Raw genomic sequence first — 17,413 nt, 5'->3', positions numbered from 1 at the left:
CAAATCCACCATCTATAAACCCCACACATATTACAGATGAGGAAAGTGGACTCAGGCTTTGTGACTTATTCAAGGTCTCTCTGTAAAAGGTAGAACCAGGATCCCAGCCCAAGTGTCACTGACATCAAATCCCACCTGAATTCCTGCCCTTTCCCCCACCAACTTGGTCAGCAGCCAGCCCCAGCTGCATCTTCAGAGAACACAGAACAGGAAGCTAGAAAAGCCAGGGGCTAGAGGTTAAAAAAAAAAATTCCTCTGGAGATCTTGGGAAGAGCACCTGACCCCTCCCCTCCCTCTAACAAGCAACTGAGATGTTGCAAAAACACAAAACTCTAGAACCAGAGGGTGAAGGAAGGAACTATCTAAACTGGTCATGCAATCCACACCTCACAGAGCCCCAGAGCAGAGTTTGCTTGAAATAACAAGGGGAGGCTGCTCTCATTGACTAACACCATCCCCATGACTCATGCAGTCGGCTCTTCCTCAGTGCGTGGAAATGAGACAATCAGGATACTGGTGGCCAGGTTGCTGGAAATGAGCTTTGTGCACTCTGGGGGCCGTGCAGACAGACCTCACTGGAGGGAAATCTGCTTAGCCACCACTCCTGGGTAGCCTGGACTGAGCAAAAAGGAGATGCATGTCCTCCTGGAACACCTCAGAGTCATTGGCCCCACCAGTTCCCATCAGGTCTTAGCTTTTGGCTCTCCAGAGTTCAGGACCGGTGAGAGACTGTGCTGTGGGCAATGTCCATCCCTCAGGCTGTTGTGGCCCTTGAGCTCCCGCAGCCCTGGGCTTCCATTCCCTCAGCACAGCACTGCCCCCTCTCCTCATGTGTCACCTGCCACCTGTCAGCTGTGGACAGGGTTAATCATGACTCTGAATTCCTTCGCCTCTTTTTTTTTAAAAAGATTCATTTTATTTATTTATGCATACAAGAACTGGAGTGTAGGCCAGAGGTGTGGGGGTGAAAAGATTCATCCGAGACAGAGTGGGGAGCAGAATAGGCAGATAGACTCGAATACATTGCTGAGGGGAGCAGAGGGGAAGACAGGAGAGGTCTGCTGCGCCATGTGGGTAGCTCCCTGGCTGGAGAGATCTGAATAAAAGCAAGTTGGCATTAAAATATTGGCAGAGAGCATTGGTTAGTCTCCCCAAGCTCCCAGTGTCTAGCATAAGAGATTAAAGAATGATGCTGTTAGCAACGGGCATTTGGGGGATCAGATAGACTTGGGGACTCTGTAACCAGGACATCCCAAGTGAGCTGTGTATGCAGCGGTAAATCCATCTGCCCTACCAGGTCCTTTCATGTCTGATCCTTGGCTGCCGTCAGTGTCCACATGAATACCCCCTTTGTCACTCTGATCACGATCTCTCCTCCACCCTGCCTGGTACACACACACCCATGTGCATGCCATGGGCTTTGTCTCTGCCCTCAGCTCCTCTCTGAAATCCAGAAATGCCTGGTTGGGGAAGACCATGGTATTCTCTTACACTGTTGGTTTTAATCAGTATGAGAGGAAAGAGAAGGCGTGAAGGAGGTCTTTCTCTCAATAGGCTTTCTGGGCTGGGGCTGGTTCTGAAGCCAGGCTGGGAATGGGGAGGAAGGGAGGGGCTCAGCTGAATTAGGGGCCCCTCAGAGTTGCTGGCCAGGAACACTTGGGAACAAAGGTTGGACACTCTTCCTCTGAGCCCCCAGAGCCTGGCCTTGGCCTTCCGGAACAACTCCAGGAAGTGGCTGAGATTCCAGATTTGGAAGGAAGAGACCTGTAAACAGGAGCTGGGCTCTGAAAGGGTAGAGCAAATTCTGGGGGTGGGGTGGGGGTGACAGCAGAATGAGCACTGATGTGGCAGGCTCAGAAGCTATGAGACCTGTCTGCTACGGAAATACTGAAGTCACTCCAATCATCTTTCTAGAATCTGAAATGCAGCCTTGCCAAGGATGTTCAAATAGTTTAAGTGATGGGATGTGCCTAAAAATAAATAACAAGACTGGTGAAGCATTACAGTTCATTTATAATGCAATAGGTGCCGTAATGAGTGGTTTTATGCTTTATCTCATGTCATTCTTACTCCACCTCTCAAGGTACGGACTATAATTATTATTCCCACTTCACAGAAAAAGAAACTGACTTGTGGAGTTAAGTGACTTGCTTAAGTTCTCACAGAAGTGATTTTCTTATCTCTGAACTGAAAGGGAACACACTGGGAAGCTCCCAGCTTGTTCCAGAACCTCTGCCTCCTTCCTATCCACTAGCCCAGCCCCCAGCCCCACCTCTCCCTGGGCAGTGACATTCCACACCTGCTGCCCCCCACTTAGCTTCCTCAACCTCTCATTGCTGTACCCTGAGATTCCTCCTCTGCATTTCCACTTTGGCAGAGGGTTGCCTGGCAGGAAATGGACAAGGTTTGGGATTCAAGGCTTAAACAGGTTTAGTGTTCAAGTTCCAAGGCGGTGGTTGGAGTTCTGGTTGCTGTGAAGATGACCCAGACTAGATGCAAGGTAGACCCTTGAGCTGTGGTAGTGGCTGAAGGATCAAGGTCAGAGAGTTTCTCTCCTCTGGTCTCCTCCCAGTTCTCCAAGGCACGGAGGGCCAGGCAGGAAGCATCGGTTTCCTCAAAGCTGCTTCCCTCCTGGGGCAGAGTCTCGGTCACAAACAACCACCCCGCCCGGCCCCTCCTTCCCTCCGCTGTGAGCTCAGAACAGTGGGACACAGAGCTGGGGACAAGGACGGAGGCCTGGAGCAGACATGGGCTCTGGAGGAGCGGGCTTCCTTGGGGCCGGGTGGCCCCTGTCTCTCCTGCTTCTGCTGGACACGGGTGAGTAAGGCCCTCCCTTCAGCTAGTCCAGGCTCCCTTCATCCAGGGCATGGCCGAAGGGAGAAGGCTTTGCTTCTTTGCTTTCCTTTGGCAGTAGGAGTCCCACAGACAATGGTGGTGATGACGGTGATGATGATGAGGAGGAGGAGTGTGTGTGTGTGTGTGTGTGTGTGTGCGCGTGTGTGTGTTTGTGTGACAGAGACAGAGGGACAGGCAGAGCGCTGCGGGCCCTTGCCTAGGTGCGGAGCATGCTGGCCCTCTCCCCTTCCAGCTAGTTCGTTATTGGGAGTTGATCTTCAGGCAAGAGAAGGCTGGGGAAGCCTGGGAAAGGAAGCCTCGGGTGAGGACACCTGGGATGAGATGCCTGAAGAATACAGGGATTTGGGAGCCCTGTCAGTAGTCAGACTGGACTGGGCTCTGCCTCTCTTTCCATCCCAGGAGGCATGGCTCAGGACTCCCCACCCCAGATCCTCGTCCACCCGCAGGACCAGCTGTTCCAGGGTCCTGGCCCGGCCAGGATGAACTGCAGAGCCTCAGGCCAGCCACCTCCCACCATCCGCTGGCTGCTGAATGGGCAGCCCCTAAGCATGGTGCCCCCGGACATACACCACCTGCTACCTGATGGAACCCTCCTGCTGCTGAGGCCCCCTGCCCGGGGACACGCCCATGACGGCCAGGCCCAATCCACAGACCTGGGTGTCTACACATGTGAGGCCAGCAACCGGCTGGGCACGGCAGTCAGCAGAGGCGCCCGGCTCTCTGTGGCTGGTGAGGCCTGGGAAGGGGGCCGAGGGTGAGGCACATGTGGGGGTGAGATGTCTGAGGGGAGGGAGGTTTGAGGGACTATCTGGGAAGGGAGGAGGACTGCCTGGGTTGGGGTGGCCAGTCCCCAGTTGGGAGACCTGGGAGGTGGGCTCTGAGGAGCCAACACAGGCTGAGGAAAGGTAGGTAAAGCAGATTGGGGCATGAGGTAGGACAACCCGGGGGGCACCTCTGAGGAGGTGCTCTGCTCCCTGCCCACCCTCTGTCCTCCCCCACAGTCCTCCGGGAGGATTTTCAGATCCAGCCTCGGGACACTGTGGCCACTGTGGGCGACCAGGTGATCTTAGAGTGTGTGCCCCCCTGGGGCCACCCAGAGCCCACAGTCTCATGGTGGAAGGATGGGAAAGCCCTGGTCCTACAGCCAGGGCGGCACATGGTGAGTTTCACTGCCCCCATCCTGTCCTGGGCTTAACTGGGCTCCCCTGAGGGGCCAACCCAGCCTCCAGTCCATGTCCCCTGCAGAATTTGAGAAGCAGAAGGCAATGAGGCCTTAAGCATCCCCTCCCAGTAAGAGCCCCTCCCCACGTGAGAGACTTCACGATGCGCCTGGCCCTGACAGATGACCAGGGACTCCCTGCGGATGGCAAGAGCAGAGAAGAGTGACGAGGGGACCTATATGTGTGTGGCCACCAACAGTGCAGGACAACGGGAGAGCCGGGCAGCCAGGGTGTCTGTCCAGGGTAAGGGGAGGTGTACAGTCAAGGCCAAGGTGGGGGTCTGGTTTGGGCTGGGGGTAGGGTCTATGGGGCTTAACCTGGGATCAGGGGCAGAGTGGTGGGAACCCCATTTGGGGGAGGTTCCCCCATCCTAGACTAGAAAGGAGTGCTCCAGACCTGGGAGATGTGGGAGCTTGGCTCTTCCATGGTGGGAGTTCCACTTCCTCACCCTGTGAAGTTCAGTTCCTACACTCTGGCCTGTAGGCCCCAGCCAAGCCCTCTGCTCCCCAATAGAACCTCAGGACTACAAGGAGCCTCTAGAGCTTCTAGCTGTGCGCATTCACCTGGAAAACGTGACCCTCCTGAACCCAGACCCCACAAAGGGCACCAAGCCCGGGCCTGCTGTGTGGCTCAGCTGGAAGGTAAGGCCTGGGACGCAGGGGTAGGAGCAGGTCCAGAGTCAAGTGAAGGCTGGTCCTGAGTTCCCTGCCCCCTCGCCTTTCCCAGGTGAGCGGCCCGGCTGCACCTGCTCAGTCCTACACAGCCCTGTTCAGGGCCCAGACTGCAGCAGGAGACCAGGGAGGCCCATGGGCAGAGGCCCTGCTGGCTGGTTGGCAGAGCGCAGAACTTGGGGGTCTCCGCTGGGGCCAAGACTACGAGTTCAAAGTGAGACCATCCTCTGGCCGCGCTCGAGGCCCTGACAGCAACGTGCTGCTCCTGAGGCTGCCTGAACAAGGTCAGCAGTAGATGCCCTGGGGACCTGACAACATTCCCTCTGGATCGCCTCTGGGGACTCCTAGACTATCCCAGGCCAGTCTTGGGAATACTGGATCTAGCTCCTGGATACCCTTCTGCACTCCGAGGAGCTCCTATTCTCATTAGTGTGGCCTCTGACCCTGGGTCCCCAATTTCAGCTCTTTTTCTTAGAGTTCCTTGGCACCCCTTATTGTCTCTCTCTTCCCCTCTCCAGTGCCCAGTGCTCCTCCCCAAGAGGTGACCCTAACACCCGGCAATGACAGTGTCCTTGTGAGCTGGGCCCCACCGCCTGCTGAAAACCACAATGGCATCATCCGTGGCTACCAGGTACTCCCACAACTGATACACCCCTTCCTTGTGGAACAGGACATCCCTCCTCCCCTGCGTCCTTCATACCCTTGCCTTGGGCACTGAGAAACAAAGGGAACTTATGGTAGTTGAGCCGGACACTGCTAAGAACTTTCCCTACAGACCCTCACGTCATCTCACCATCCACCCTGGGTTATTATCCCCAATTTACAGTGACGGACGGTGAGGCTAAGGCCGCAGATGAAGGGAGTAAAATGGGCATAAACCGGACTGTCTGACTCTCTAAGGTGGTGTGTCAGTGTGGCTCCTGGACCAGCAACATCAGCTCCATCTGAGAACTTAGAAATGCATCTTCTTGGGTCCTTTCCCAGACTGGATGACTCAGCCACTCAGGGCTGTACCTGGCAACTCGGATTTTAACAGACCCTCCGAGTGACCCTAAAGCACACTGGAGCCCAAGAACCACTGGTTCATGCCTATTGTAGTTGATTACATCTGCCCAATCTCGGGGAGAAGGGACTAGAAAGTATGGGGAGAGTACACCCAGGTGAAGGCTGGGCAGGATGACCACATGCCCAGAGTCTGATCTGCAGGTCTGGGTTCAGCTGCTGTGGTGGTACCTGGGAAGGGGTGAGGGTGGGCGCTACTCACCTCTGCCTTGCCTCAGGTCTGGAGCCTGGGCAACACCTCCTTGCCCCCAGCCAACTGGACAGTAGTGGGCGACCAGACCCAGCTGGAGATCGTCACCCGAATGCCTGGTTCCTACTGCGTGCAAGTGGCTGCAGTCACTGGCGCTGGGGCTGGGGAGCCCAGCAGCCCTGTCTGCCTCTTTTTAGGTGAGGGCACTGTGAACCTGCCCCACCCACACCCCTTCAGCCTCATTCCCACCTTCTCCTCCCCCTCCTACCGCCAGCCCCTCCCCCTTATCTGCCTGACTCCTTGCTTTACCCGCCCCTCCCGCTGAGCTCCAAATCCCATATAGAGCAGGCCATGGAGCGAGCGGCCCGAGAACCCACTGATCATGGCCAATGGAACCTGGAGCACCTGAAGGCCATCTTGAAACGGCCAGAGGTCATTGCCAGCTGCGGTGTTGGGCTCTGGCTGCTATTGCTGGGCACTGCCGTGTGTGTCCACCGCCGGCGCCGAGCAGGAGTACACCTGGGCCCAGGTGAGAGGATGAGGTGGAGCCCCAAGTAGTCAGGTCTGCCCTGGGGCCAGTCAAATGCTATGGGCCTGGTGCTGGAGACTCTGGGTTTAGCCTTCCTTCTGTCCTCTTCCAGGCCTGTACAGGTACACCAGTGAGGATGCCATCCTAAAACACAGGTGAGGGGTGAGGGGGGGGGCCTGGGTGCAGGAGGGGCAGATGGGTCAAAGGACCATGGAGCTGGGACAGAGAATTGGGTGACGTTCTGGTCTCTTCCTACCAGGCAGTTTGGAATCCTAGTACCTGACTCTCTCCTGAATTCCAGGAGAGAACTAATTTCTCTTTCATTAATGTTCGTTCCTATCACACCACTTTACAGGTTTGTAAACTGAGACTGCTAAGGGTTCTTGTCTTGCTTTATGGATGTGACAGAAGGAGTTTAGAGAGAAAAACAATCAGATTCCAGCAAGGACTGTTTATTGGGGGGGTCACACAACAGAGGAGGGGCAGGAATGGCCCCGAGCCATATTCTGAGCCTGACGGCAGTGGGGGAGAGGGAGTATTCCTGCTTTTGAAGCTTGCTCACGAGGGCAGGGTGGCAGGAAGACACCCTGGTCAGGGTTTTGTGATTTTCAAAACAAACAAGGACCAAGTTAATGCAACAGCATGAAGGCAAGGTGACAAACAAGGACCAGTTTCCAGGGGCCCTGTAACAAGCAAGATTTGTATTTTAATTGACTTTGCCCAGGGCTAGTAGCTAGTAAGCTGGCCTTTTTAACTCCTAATGCATGCTCTTATGTGTGAACTCTAATACTTACCTCACTCTCCCACTGACTCGCTCTGCTAGGTGGAGAATAACTAGCACAACGGACCAGTCTGATTTTTAATATCTCTGCCTGCACAATGTCTATGGAATTGTGCCTTTGCATTGAATCACCTACCTGAACAATTTCCTTCATGGCAGTCCACCCACAGTTCCAGCAGAGGGCGCTCTGCCCCCGCATCATAGAGTCTTACTGGTCCTCAATAACAGGGCCAGCTTGCAGGTACATCTGCAAGTGTTTGGCTGCCAGAGTAAATCGGCTGTTATTAGACAAGATGCTAAGAAAGAAAACATCCTTTTTCCTGCTTTCGGCTGAGTTTTACCATTTCATCTCTGCCCACCTCCTGCTCTTTATCCCATTACATTTCCTCTGGAAGGATTTACATCCTAGATGTGCACCTTTCAACAAGGTGATCAGGCACCGACTATGTGTCACACACATCCAGGCCTTGGGCTATCATTTTACTGTCAGCCTCTCAGCCCAGAGCCAGGTTCCAAGCTGGCTGGAGCTTCTGCATTGTTCTATGCTCACTGGCCTTTCTCTTCCAATTGCTCTGGATTTTTGTCTGCTTTATCCTGAATTTTCTCTGGCTCCTCTGGGATTTTATCCCCGTCCTTATGGGAGATTCCATTCTGATCATTTTGTTTATTCATTCCTTTAGAACAGTCTCTACCAAGAATTCTGTCTAGGCAGAGACAGCCATGCTGGTGTGTGAACGTGATCCTGTGGTGGAGGGGCAGAAAGGTGAACAAGATACACAGAGGGAGGGCTTGAGGCAGAGAGACAGGGAAGGAAGATCTCACAGTGAGAAGGTAAAGGGCAGAAAGAGCAGCAAGAAATGTCTGCTGTGTTCATAGAGCAACACACCACTTGGTCTGGCTGGGGCCTAGGGTATGAGGTGGGTCAGAGGTGAGGATAGGTTAGTGAGCTGAAAGCTAGCCCAACGAGTGTCCTGTGAGTCATGCTCGGCAGCCGGGCCCTGTTTTGGTAAATAGGGAAGCATTGAAGGTTTTAGGCAGAGAAGAGCTTTGATGTGATCCTGTTCTTGACAAATCACTCAGGCAGCCAGACTAGAAGTAGAGTGAGCAAGATCCAAGGAGCAAGCTCCCACCCTGACAACTGGATGATCTCACGTTTCCTCACGCCAGCACACAGCATCATCCTTACATGGAAAGCCTTCTGGTGGCCATTTTTCACAAGCAGTTCACTCAGGGCTGCACAGCTAGGTTGCAGTAGATGGGGATTCTCAATCCAGGGCTGCCTGGCTCCGCTTCTATGCCCTCTCTTTTGTCCTGGTACAACTAGCTGTCTCTCTTCACCGCCTGCTAGGGCTGGGCAGGTAGGACTTCCCCCAATTCCAAAATCAAAAAGGAGCAGTGAGTTTGGGACTCTGGATCACAGGTCTTAAGGAATCTGTGAAGGGCAGGAATATAGTGAGAACAAAACTGGAACCACCATCTCAACTCCTCTGCTATGAGCTGGAGTTTCTCACTTCACCCCATTTCTCCCCATTGTCCCAGGATGGATCACAGAGACTCCCCCTGGCTGGCAGACACTTGGCGGTCCACCTCTGGCTCTCCAGACCTGAGCAGCACGAGCAGCCTCAGCAGTCAGCTGGGAATGGTCCCTCGGGACCCACTAGACTGCCGTAGATCTTGTGAGTGTGCCCAGTGGGGGCCTAGGCAAAGGGGAAGAGCAGGACTGTCCTGGCTGAGAATGGGCAGGACATGCTAACTGTAATTACTCCTATTATTTCTACCACAGTGATCTCCTGGGATCCCCGAAGCCCTGGTGTGCCCCTGCTTCCTGACACCAGCACTTTTTATGGCTCCCTCATTGCTGAGCTGCCTTCCACGCCCCCAGCCCGGCCAAGCCCCCAGGCCCCAGCTGTCAGGCGTCTCCCACCCCAGCTGGCCCGGCTCTCCAGCCCCTGGCCCAGTTCAGACAGCCTCTGCAGCCGCCGGGGACTCTCTTCTCCACGCTTGTCCCTGGCGCCATCAGAGGCTTGGAAGGCCAAGAAGAAGCAGGGTAAGCATGGGCAGGCTACACAGAGCCTGAAGTGGGTGAGAGAGGGACTGGAGAGGGAATGTGGTGAGAATGTGACCCACTGGCCTGGAAACAGGGTGCAAGAAGCTGTTCCCATTGTCGCTCCAGTTCTCCCATCCTGTGGACACTGATCTCCACAGCACTCAGCTAGGAGGGTGCTGGCCTCAGCTTTTCTTCACACTATGCTCTTGTTTAGATTTGGCCACACCAGTAATGAGCAAACATTTAATAAGCACCACTGTATGCCAGACCAAGGGGCACAAGAGATAAAAGATACAGTATTTGCCCTCTAAGGGTTGCAAGTCTAATGAAAGCATATGACCAGCAGACAAGTAATTCTAGAATCTGGTAGAATAAGCCCAACGCAGTATGAAGCCTCACACCCTAAGCCCAGACAGACCAAATGCCTGTCTTTCTTTATGAACAGAACAGGATATTTTTTTTGCCCTTCCCCTTCTTACCCTGGGTTATTGTGAAAACTTCCTTCACCCCTATACCCTCCCTTCTACATATCTTGTTCACATTTCTGCCCTTCCAACCCAGATTGCATTTCTGAGAATTTCTGCTAGACAGAGATTGTTCTAAAGAAATGAATGAGCAAAACCATCAGAATGGAATGGACTCAACTCCTTGTGTACTATATACAGGTGTGCCCAGCAGCAACTCCCCACTCACCTCCCAGAGAAGAATGAGTATTTCCTTCCCACCTGGATTTCTCTCCTGACTTCCAGTTTCCTCCTTTGGCTTTCTAGAGAGAAATTTTTAGTTTTTGTTTCTTTCAACTACGATATACTAGGTGCTTTGTTTATATGTCATTTTGCTTAATCTTCACAACATATTGGCCAGGAATTATTTCTCGAATTTTACAGGTAGGGAAGAGGATCAGAATTGGGTAACTTGTTCAGAATCAGTAAGCTTTCTGAAGTCAGTGAACTGCAGAACTTGAATTTGAAGCCAGAATGGTCTGCTTCAAAGGCTGTCTCTGTGTACTCCCTTGGGGAACCTCATTATCTCTTTCCTCCTGTTTCTGAACATTGGCCTGCACTCTACTAACCTTCATGAACCTTCTACACTGATCAGTAAGACTTACAACTGTTCCACGGCCAATTCTTTTATTCTTAGTTGGCTATCATCCAACTTTTATTAAGACAAAGATGGATTCGGAGTAATTAAGAGCTTGTCCAATATCCAGAATTTTATGACTTTGAATATGAACAAAGCTGGCATTCTTTCCAGCTTTGCCTCAGAGCTCCTGCATTATAAATCCTCATTGGCAATGCAATACCAGCTAAAATGAGATTGCGTAAGTCTCACTTAAAAACCAGCTTTACCATGGAGAACAAAACTGACTTCAATATAAGGTGCAGTCCCTCTTAGAGCACTAGTATACTGGGGGAAAGTGAATAGTTTTCTACAGCTACTTCTTAAGATGCCAGTTTTGAGATGAGGCTTTTTAACCTCACTCAGAGGTTAGGTTCTTATATTACCCCATTTCTCCTCACCCTAGACCCACCTCATCACTGCCCCAGGATGGGTTGGCCAGCAACCCCCTTGCTCTGGACTAGTGGACGCTTGGCCCTCAGCCCACTTCTGGCTTCTAGAATCTCAGCAGCAGCAACAACAACAGCAAGTTCATGCTATGGTCTTGTCCACAGCCACCGCTGTCGCCTAATCCCAAAGACGACACTTCTTTGTCTTCTTCACCTGGCAGGCTGCCTCAGTGGCCCTTTTCCCTTGAGCTGCTTCTTACTTTTTCTTGTTTTTTGACCTTTCTTGGGTTTTTCCTCCAAGCTGTGTTCTCATTCCTGTACTGTCTTGTCCCATATCTTAACCATTATAGCAGGTCCTCTGTCCTCACTTTGCAGATACATTGAATATCCTCATTTATCAATTCTTTCAAATGAATGTTCATTGCAGTTTAGTGAAATCTGATCTAACCTTGTTAGCACTTTTATTGTATCATTTAAATAAACAGCATAGAAACTAAAAATCCACATTATTTCAAGCATTCTCTCTTTCCTCCTATTTCTGAACATTGTTCTGCACTCTACCTGCTAATCTTCATGAACCTTCTATACTGATCAGTAAGGTTTACAAAAGGATAGGATAAGGCTTTTGGTTACCAGGGTCCTTTAGAAAAAAAAATGAAACATGCTGGAATGGATATGGCCTCTCCCTTCAAGGGAAGGGAATGACTTTTTCCCTTCCCTTTCCGCACACTCCAACCAACCCTCATGTGTCCCCATTTCTGAATTTAGTCAAGAAAGCAGGCACTAGGCAAGATGAAGCTAATGGTGGCAGATTTGGAGCACCTGAAATTGGCCTCCCAGACTCTGTAGGTCATAGGACAACTAAAGGAAATGAATAAAATCCAAACCAGCCAGGCAAGGTACAAAAGGAAACTTTGGTAAAGTCAGCCATTGTGTGGGTTTCTGTCCCAGCAGCTAAGAAGGTCTGGCCACTCGTGCTTGGATCCCTAGGGCTCAGGTGGGTGAAAACAGCCTACGTCTATTTTCTGCTCTGAACCTATCCTGGAGTCTTTGAGATTAGTTTGATTAGACAGCTCCGCCTCAATGGTCCTGCCTGATCTCTGGTCCACCAGGGGGAAACCCCTTTCCTAACTGGGCTTCTTTGTAATGCTAAACTGAAGGTCATTTTTTTTTTCCTTCTTTACTTGATGTTCTGCTGTTTCCCAGTCTTGGGAAAATGTCTTCCCTCATTACCATGTTCCTCTCTGGTTTCAATTTATATCCATTTGGGTTTTGGCCAAACTAAGAAGCTGCTCACAGCTCATTGCACACAGCTGGGCCTGTTCCTTCAGTTACCCCAGCTTCTGTGTAGTCGGAGACCTCTCTATGCAGTAACCTGTGGACCAGATGAGAGCTGCCATCTTGCAGGGAATTCTTCTCACCTTGTGTTTATACCTCCTTTTCTAATCCATTCACTTATTCAACAAATACCACTGAGTATCTACAGGCAGGGCATGGCTTCCCTGGGTAATAGCAACACATCTTCTGATTCTAAAGTTCCTCTTCCTTCCAACTCTTTCTCCTGTCATACCTGGTGTGCTCTGGGTTACCTGGTTTTGTCTTTCCTGCTCAGCTCAACCGGACAGTCCAAACCATCTCCCCGAGTGAGGGACACTCAGGTTTCTCAGTACAGGGCTATTCAGAACCATGTGAGATATTTTCAGTGTGAGAAATGAAAATGAACAGAGTCTCCAAATCGGATTGGGGTGAGACGGTGAGGTGAAGATTAGTGAAGCTCTTTAAGCCCCTGTCCATACCTCCCCTAGCTCCTGTCCAACCTCAGCAAACCACCCCCTCCACTCCCAAGTCCCTAGTCCTGCTTCTGGATCCCGTGCCTCTCCAAATTCTGTGACAAGAGTAGCAAAGTGTGGGGTTAGAGATCAGAAAGGTTGAAATATACACGTGAAGGATAAGAAAGGTTTGCTGCTGTTGTTGTTTTTAGGTATCTATTTGGCACCAGGAACTTCTCAGTCTGTATTTAATTAACCAAACCATCCTTTTTGCAAAAGGAAGTTGAAGCTCAGAGAGGCTTTTGGATTTACCTGCAGTCACACAGCTAAAGTATGGCTGAAACCTCACTGCTCCTACCCTACAGCTGTTGAATGAAGGTGGAGAGGGATGAAGAGAAGTTCTTCCTCTTTTCTCTGGGTCAGGAGACCCTACAGCTTAATTGAATGACAGGCTGAAGACAGAGCCTGTGGATGGGTTCTGAAGGACCCACCCTGGCTTGTCCCCAACCACTGATTTTCTTTTGCAGAGCTGCACCAAGCCAACAGCTCCCCGCTGCTCCGGGCCAGCCACCCTATGGAGCTGCGGGCCTGGGAGTCCGGCCACAGAGGCTCCAAGAAATTTTCCCAAAGCCCAGGTGAGAAGAGTGTACTGAGATGGAGGAGAAACAGGATATAGGGCCACCCACCCCCCACAACTGGTTCTCCTGTCCCTGAGGAGGCTGGGTGTGTGGGTTGTGGGATCAGGTAGCTGCAGAGACTGGAGGACAGACAGGCAGGCTGGGTCTAGGGCTCATGGGGCTCTGCCCTTCTCATGCTCAGACTGCCGTTCCCCGGGAGCTGTGCCCCGAGCTCTGGTTGCCTGGAGAGCCCTGGGACCACAGCTCCTCAACTCTTCAAATGAGCTGGTCACTCGCCCTCTCCCCCCGGCACCCCTCTCTCCTCGTGGAACCCCCACTCAGAGTCAACAGACCCAGTAAGAGTTATGGGGTCAGGAAGCAGGGCTGGGAGTGTGGGTGGAGGGAGGTTGTGGAGAGAGGGAGGTTGCTGGGATTGGACAGAGGCTGGGGAGGTGTGGACAGGGACTCAAAGACCTGCACTCACCATCCTGCTGTCACTATCTCACCCTAGCAGGTCCTCCGTGGAGCCCCACACTCCCTCCTCCCTCCCACTGGCAGCAGCCCCACTCCCCATTCTTATCCCCTCCAATCCCCCTAGTCCCTCCAGCCCCCAGGCCTCTTCCCTGTCTGGTCCCAGCCCATCTTCCAGTCGCCTGTCCAGCTCTTCACTGTCATCTCTAGAGGAGGACCAGGACAGTGTGCTGACCCCTGAGGAGGTGGCCTTGTGCCTGGAGCTCAGTGAGGGGGAGGAGACCCCCAGGTGAGTAGCCAAAGAATTACTGAGAAGCGTGCTGCAGGGGTGTGCTAATATCTACCTGATTCCACCCCTCAACAGGAATGTTTCCACTGCTGTTCTTCCTGAGCCCTCTCAGCCATGGGACGGTCTCACATTTGTGTTTTCTAGAAACAGTGTCTCTCCTATGCCGAGGGCTCCTTCACCGCCCAGCACCTACGGGTATATCAGCGTACCAGCAGCCTCAGAGCTGGCAGACATGGGCAGGGCCGGAGGAGGCGTGGGGTCCGAGGTGATGGGCTTGCTGTGCCCACCTCGGACCTGCCCCACCCCCACCCCCAGTGAGGGCTCCTTGGCCAATGGCTGGGGCTCCGCCTCTGAAGATAATGCCCCCAGCGCCAGAGCCAGCCTCGTCAGCTCCTCCGATGGCTCCTTCCTGGCTGATGCCCACTTCGCCCGTGCTCTAGCAGTGGCTGTGGACAGCTTCGGTTTGGGTCTGGAGCCCAGGGAGGCAGACTGCGTTTTCACAGGTATGTAAGAGCATCTTGTCTTACTCATGCCCGCCCCTTGATATGTGTACAGCTCCTAAAAGACTCCCCCCCACCACACACACACGTGCACACACACACACACACACACACACACACACTTCTCCCCAACCATGAGGCAAGTCTTGCTAATCAATGTCTTCCTTGTCCTCATCCTTAAAACAGTTCATTTTTATGGGTTGTTTACTATGTCTCAGGCACTGTGACAAATTACACATGTTCAATGTTAATGAAAACTCAGTGAGGACTATTCTTTCTTTCCGAATGAGGAAATTGTCATTTAAACTGGTTTTTAACTTGCCCAAGATCACCCAAGAGAATGAGAACCAACTGTTTGATTCTAAAGCCAGGAGGCAGCCAGTTGTATGGTCTGACTCCCAACCTCCAGACACGGGTCTCCTGGGTCTCTGGCTCCTCAATTTATGTTAACCCAATGTGTCACATTCCTCATGATGGGAAGCTGTTTTCTCTCTTACCAGCCCAGCTTTTTCCTCCATCCCATCTACTCCTCTATCTCCTCCATCTCTGGAGCAGACCTATCTCCTGATCTCTCCACCCACTTGGAGCTTTCTCTTTTTTTTTGCATAGAAGAACTGGGGTGTAGGCCAGAGGTATGGGGGGTGAGAGGATTCATCAGAGACAGAACAGGAGGATTTGCTGAAGTATACTGCTAAGAGGAGCAGCGCAAGACAGGAGAGGTCTGCTACGCCAAGTGGGTTAGTGCCTTGGTCAGGGATCAAACCGAGACCTTAGTGGTGATGGCGCTGAGACTTAACCCCTAGGCCACCAGAGAGCAACCCCCCAACCCCATTGGAGCTTTCAAGTTCTTCCTCTTGCCTCTGTGGCTGGGGTCATGAACAAGCTCAGCCCTTCACAGCTAACAGAGTGGAACTGTCACCTTCAGGTTTGAGGTGGCTCAAAGCTCCCTGAGCCCCTTTGGTGTTCCCTACCCCAGATCCCCACTAGGCTGTGGCACATAGGAGAGTAAGGATACTCCACCACAGAAGTGCCCACAATTGAGGGAGAAGGATGCCCAGGGAGTGGGAGAGTTTGCCTAGAAGGCCAGAACTGGGCTGAGAGAAAATATTTCAAGTTTCTCTCTTTAAAGAATCAGTGGGCCATCTTGTTCTGAGGACTGGGCCTGCTGGGATATATGGCCACCAGGACCGAGGGGCTAGCTGGGACTGAGTTGTGTTTAGGGTTGGGTGTGTGCCTTAAACTGGCCCTAGGATTTCTGTCCTAAATTAGCCCTTGGGGGTGAAGGTCAACTCTCCACAGACATCTCTGCCCTACCCAACAGATGTCTCCTCACCTCCTTCCCCCCGGGAAGACCTCTTCCTGACCTCTGCCCTCTCCCTACCCCTGTGGGAGTGGAGGTCAGACTGGCAAGAGGACATGGAGAACCACCACACCCAGCATCTGGGTAGGGGCCGGCCTCCCTGGCCCCCCAACTCTCGGACCTCTTCCCAGAGAAGTCACCTCGGTCGTCCTGCCCCCAAGGGCGGCAGTAAGTATTTGTCTGCTCAGCTGATGTGTCCATCTTGAGCAGAGGGGAACTGGGGAGGAGCCAAGAGGGAGCCTGGGGTCTGGCAGGAGAGAGGAGGAGTAGGTATGGATAATTCTACTCTTCACCTCCTCCGACAGACTCCTCCTGAAGTGTGTTCCTGAGTCTGCCAAGAAGAGACTCAGAAAGACTCCCATCAATCACCAGCCTGGGCTGTGCAGTGTGGGTCTTGGCCTATGCTTCTCCTCGGTTGGGGTCCACTTTGGTCAGCCTCCAGGAGAGTTCTCCCCCCAGGATTGTGGAAACAAATGAGAGCAAAGCAGACCTGGATCCCTTGGAGAGCAGAAAGTCATCCCCACCTGACTGCCAGCTCGGTTTTCTCCTCTATTCCATCTACTCCCACAACCAGGTCTCCTCTATCTATGAAAAGCCCCATCTCCTGGTCTCCCCATCCACATGGACCTTGGGAAGTGGGGGAGCCGGAGGCCTTCCTGGAGGACAACAGTGACTTATGGGTGAGGGCTGCAAAGGGAGAAGCTTCCAGAACTTCCCTCTCACCCTCCTTTGGACCATTTCTACAATTCTCAACTCAACACTTTTTCCTTTAGACCATGTAAAGGAATGAAAAAGGAATGCACTGAGCAGAAAGGCTGCCTCAGTACCAAGGCAAGGGGTTCAAGATGAACCTAGCGAAGAACCTGAAGGAAGGGAGACATGAAAATGTGGGACACAAACACCCTCCCCACGCTGTTGTCACTCTAAGTTTAAGGAATTTGATACTATAAAGTTATAATGACTTGAGTTCTGTGAGGTTGTTTCCAGAACACTATGGGGGGAGGGCACCAGGAGATTTGGGGAGAATGATCTGAGTTAGAAAAGGATCAAGAGTTCATTGACACTCAGAGGGTGTCACTCCTGTCTGTCCTGTAGTTGAGGGGAGAATTACATGCAGCCATCAGATTTTAAGAAAATCTTGGCAAGGGAAGGGTGAGGTATTTTTCAGGGTCTGCTGGTTTTAACAACTTGTCCTGAGAAGACATCTCCTGCTTTCAGGGGTCTCAGTTGACCTCCCCAAGACCAGTTTCAGATGATTTCTTAAAGGAGATAAAGTAGCTATATTCCACGAGTGGGAGAACCACACTGCCGTGGTAGACAAAAAAAGCGTGGGGCAAGATTTCCAGGGGCTGAGCCCCAGAAAAGCCTGGAGAACAAGGGGTGCCACATCTTTCTCACTAGGTAGGAAAGGTCAGGGGCAGAACCACTAGTTGGGGAGAACCAAAGAACTTAGTTATCTGAAGTCACTGAGCCTGACCAGGCCTCAGACACCTTTAGGGAAGGCCCATTGGGAAGCAGGCCCTAAAAGCTCTACCAGGAGGCC

The 17,413-nt window shown here is 52.3% G+C and overlaps 1 protein-coding gene across 2 annotated transcripts; it reads left to right on the top strand.

Annotated features, from left to right (window-relative positions):
* Positions 1 to 2,657: 2,657 nt before the first annotated feature.
* ROBO4 (roundabout guidance receptor 4) lies at positions 2,658 to 16,829 on the top strand. 2 transcript variants are annotated; one of them, XM_037505536.1, is made up of 18 exons: positions 2,658 to 2,817; positions 3,256 to 3,585; positions 3,858 to 4,015; positions 4,199 to 4,319; positions 4,590 to 4,717; positions 4,803 to 5,031; positions 5,266 to 5,378; positions 6,028 to 6,196; positions 6,343 to 6,528; positions 6,641 to 6,683; positions 8,849 to 8,985; positions 9,093 to 9,356; positions 13,161 to 13,268; positions 13,453 to 13,606; positions 13,765 to 14,010; positions 14,155 to 14,513; positions 15,832 to 16,038; positions 16,176 to 16,829. In XM_037505536.1, the coding sequence occupies exons 1-18, from the start codon at positions 2,748 to 2,750 to the stop codon at positions 16,184 to 16,186; spliced, it is 3,033 nt and encodes a 1,010-aa protein (XP_037361433.1). In that variant the 5' UTR covers positions 2,658 to 2,747; the 3' UTR covers positions 16,187 to 16,829. The 2 variants fall into 2 exon arrangements, with proteins under 2 accessions (XP_037361433.1, XP_037361432.1); XM_037505535.1 differs by having other exon boundaries at positions 13,762 to 14,010.
* The last annotated feature ends 584 nt before the right edge of the window (positions 16,830 to 17,413 follow it).

This window comes from Talpa occidentalis, unplaced genomic scaffold (genome assembly GCF_014898055.3).
Source record: "Talpa occidentalis isolate TD23 unplaced genomic scaffold, MPIMG_talOcc4v2.1 talOcc4.12, whole genome shotgun sequence".
Taxonomy (NCBI): Eukaryota; Metazoa; Chordata; class Mammalia; order Eulipotyphla; family Talpidae; genus Talpa; species Talpa occidentalis.
The sequence above is the reverse complement of the archived record's forward strand: the minus strand, read 5'-3'. Positions and strand labels throughout refer to the sequence as shown.

Bases quoted from the DNA above. Each gene is read 5' to 3' on its own strand.
- ROBO4 (XM_037505535.1), top strand. From the start codon at position 2,748: ATGGGCTCTGGAGGAGCGGGCTTCCTTGGGGCCGGGTGGCCCCTGTCT. The intron at 2,818-3,255 runs GTGAGTAAGGCC...TTTCCATCCCAG, and splicing joins CCTGCTTCTGCTGGACACGG to GAGGCATGGCTCAGGACTCC. The intron at 13,607-13,761 runs GTAAGAGTTATG...ATCTCACCCTAG, and splicing joins ACTCAGAGTCAACAGACCCA to CAGGTCCTCCGTGGAGCCCC.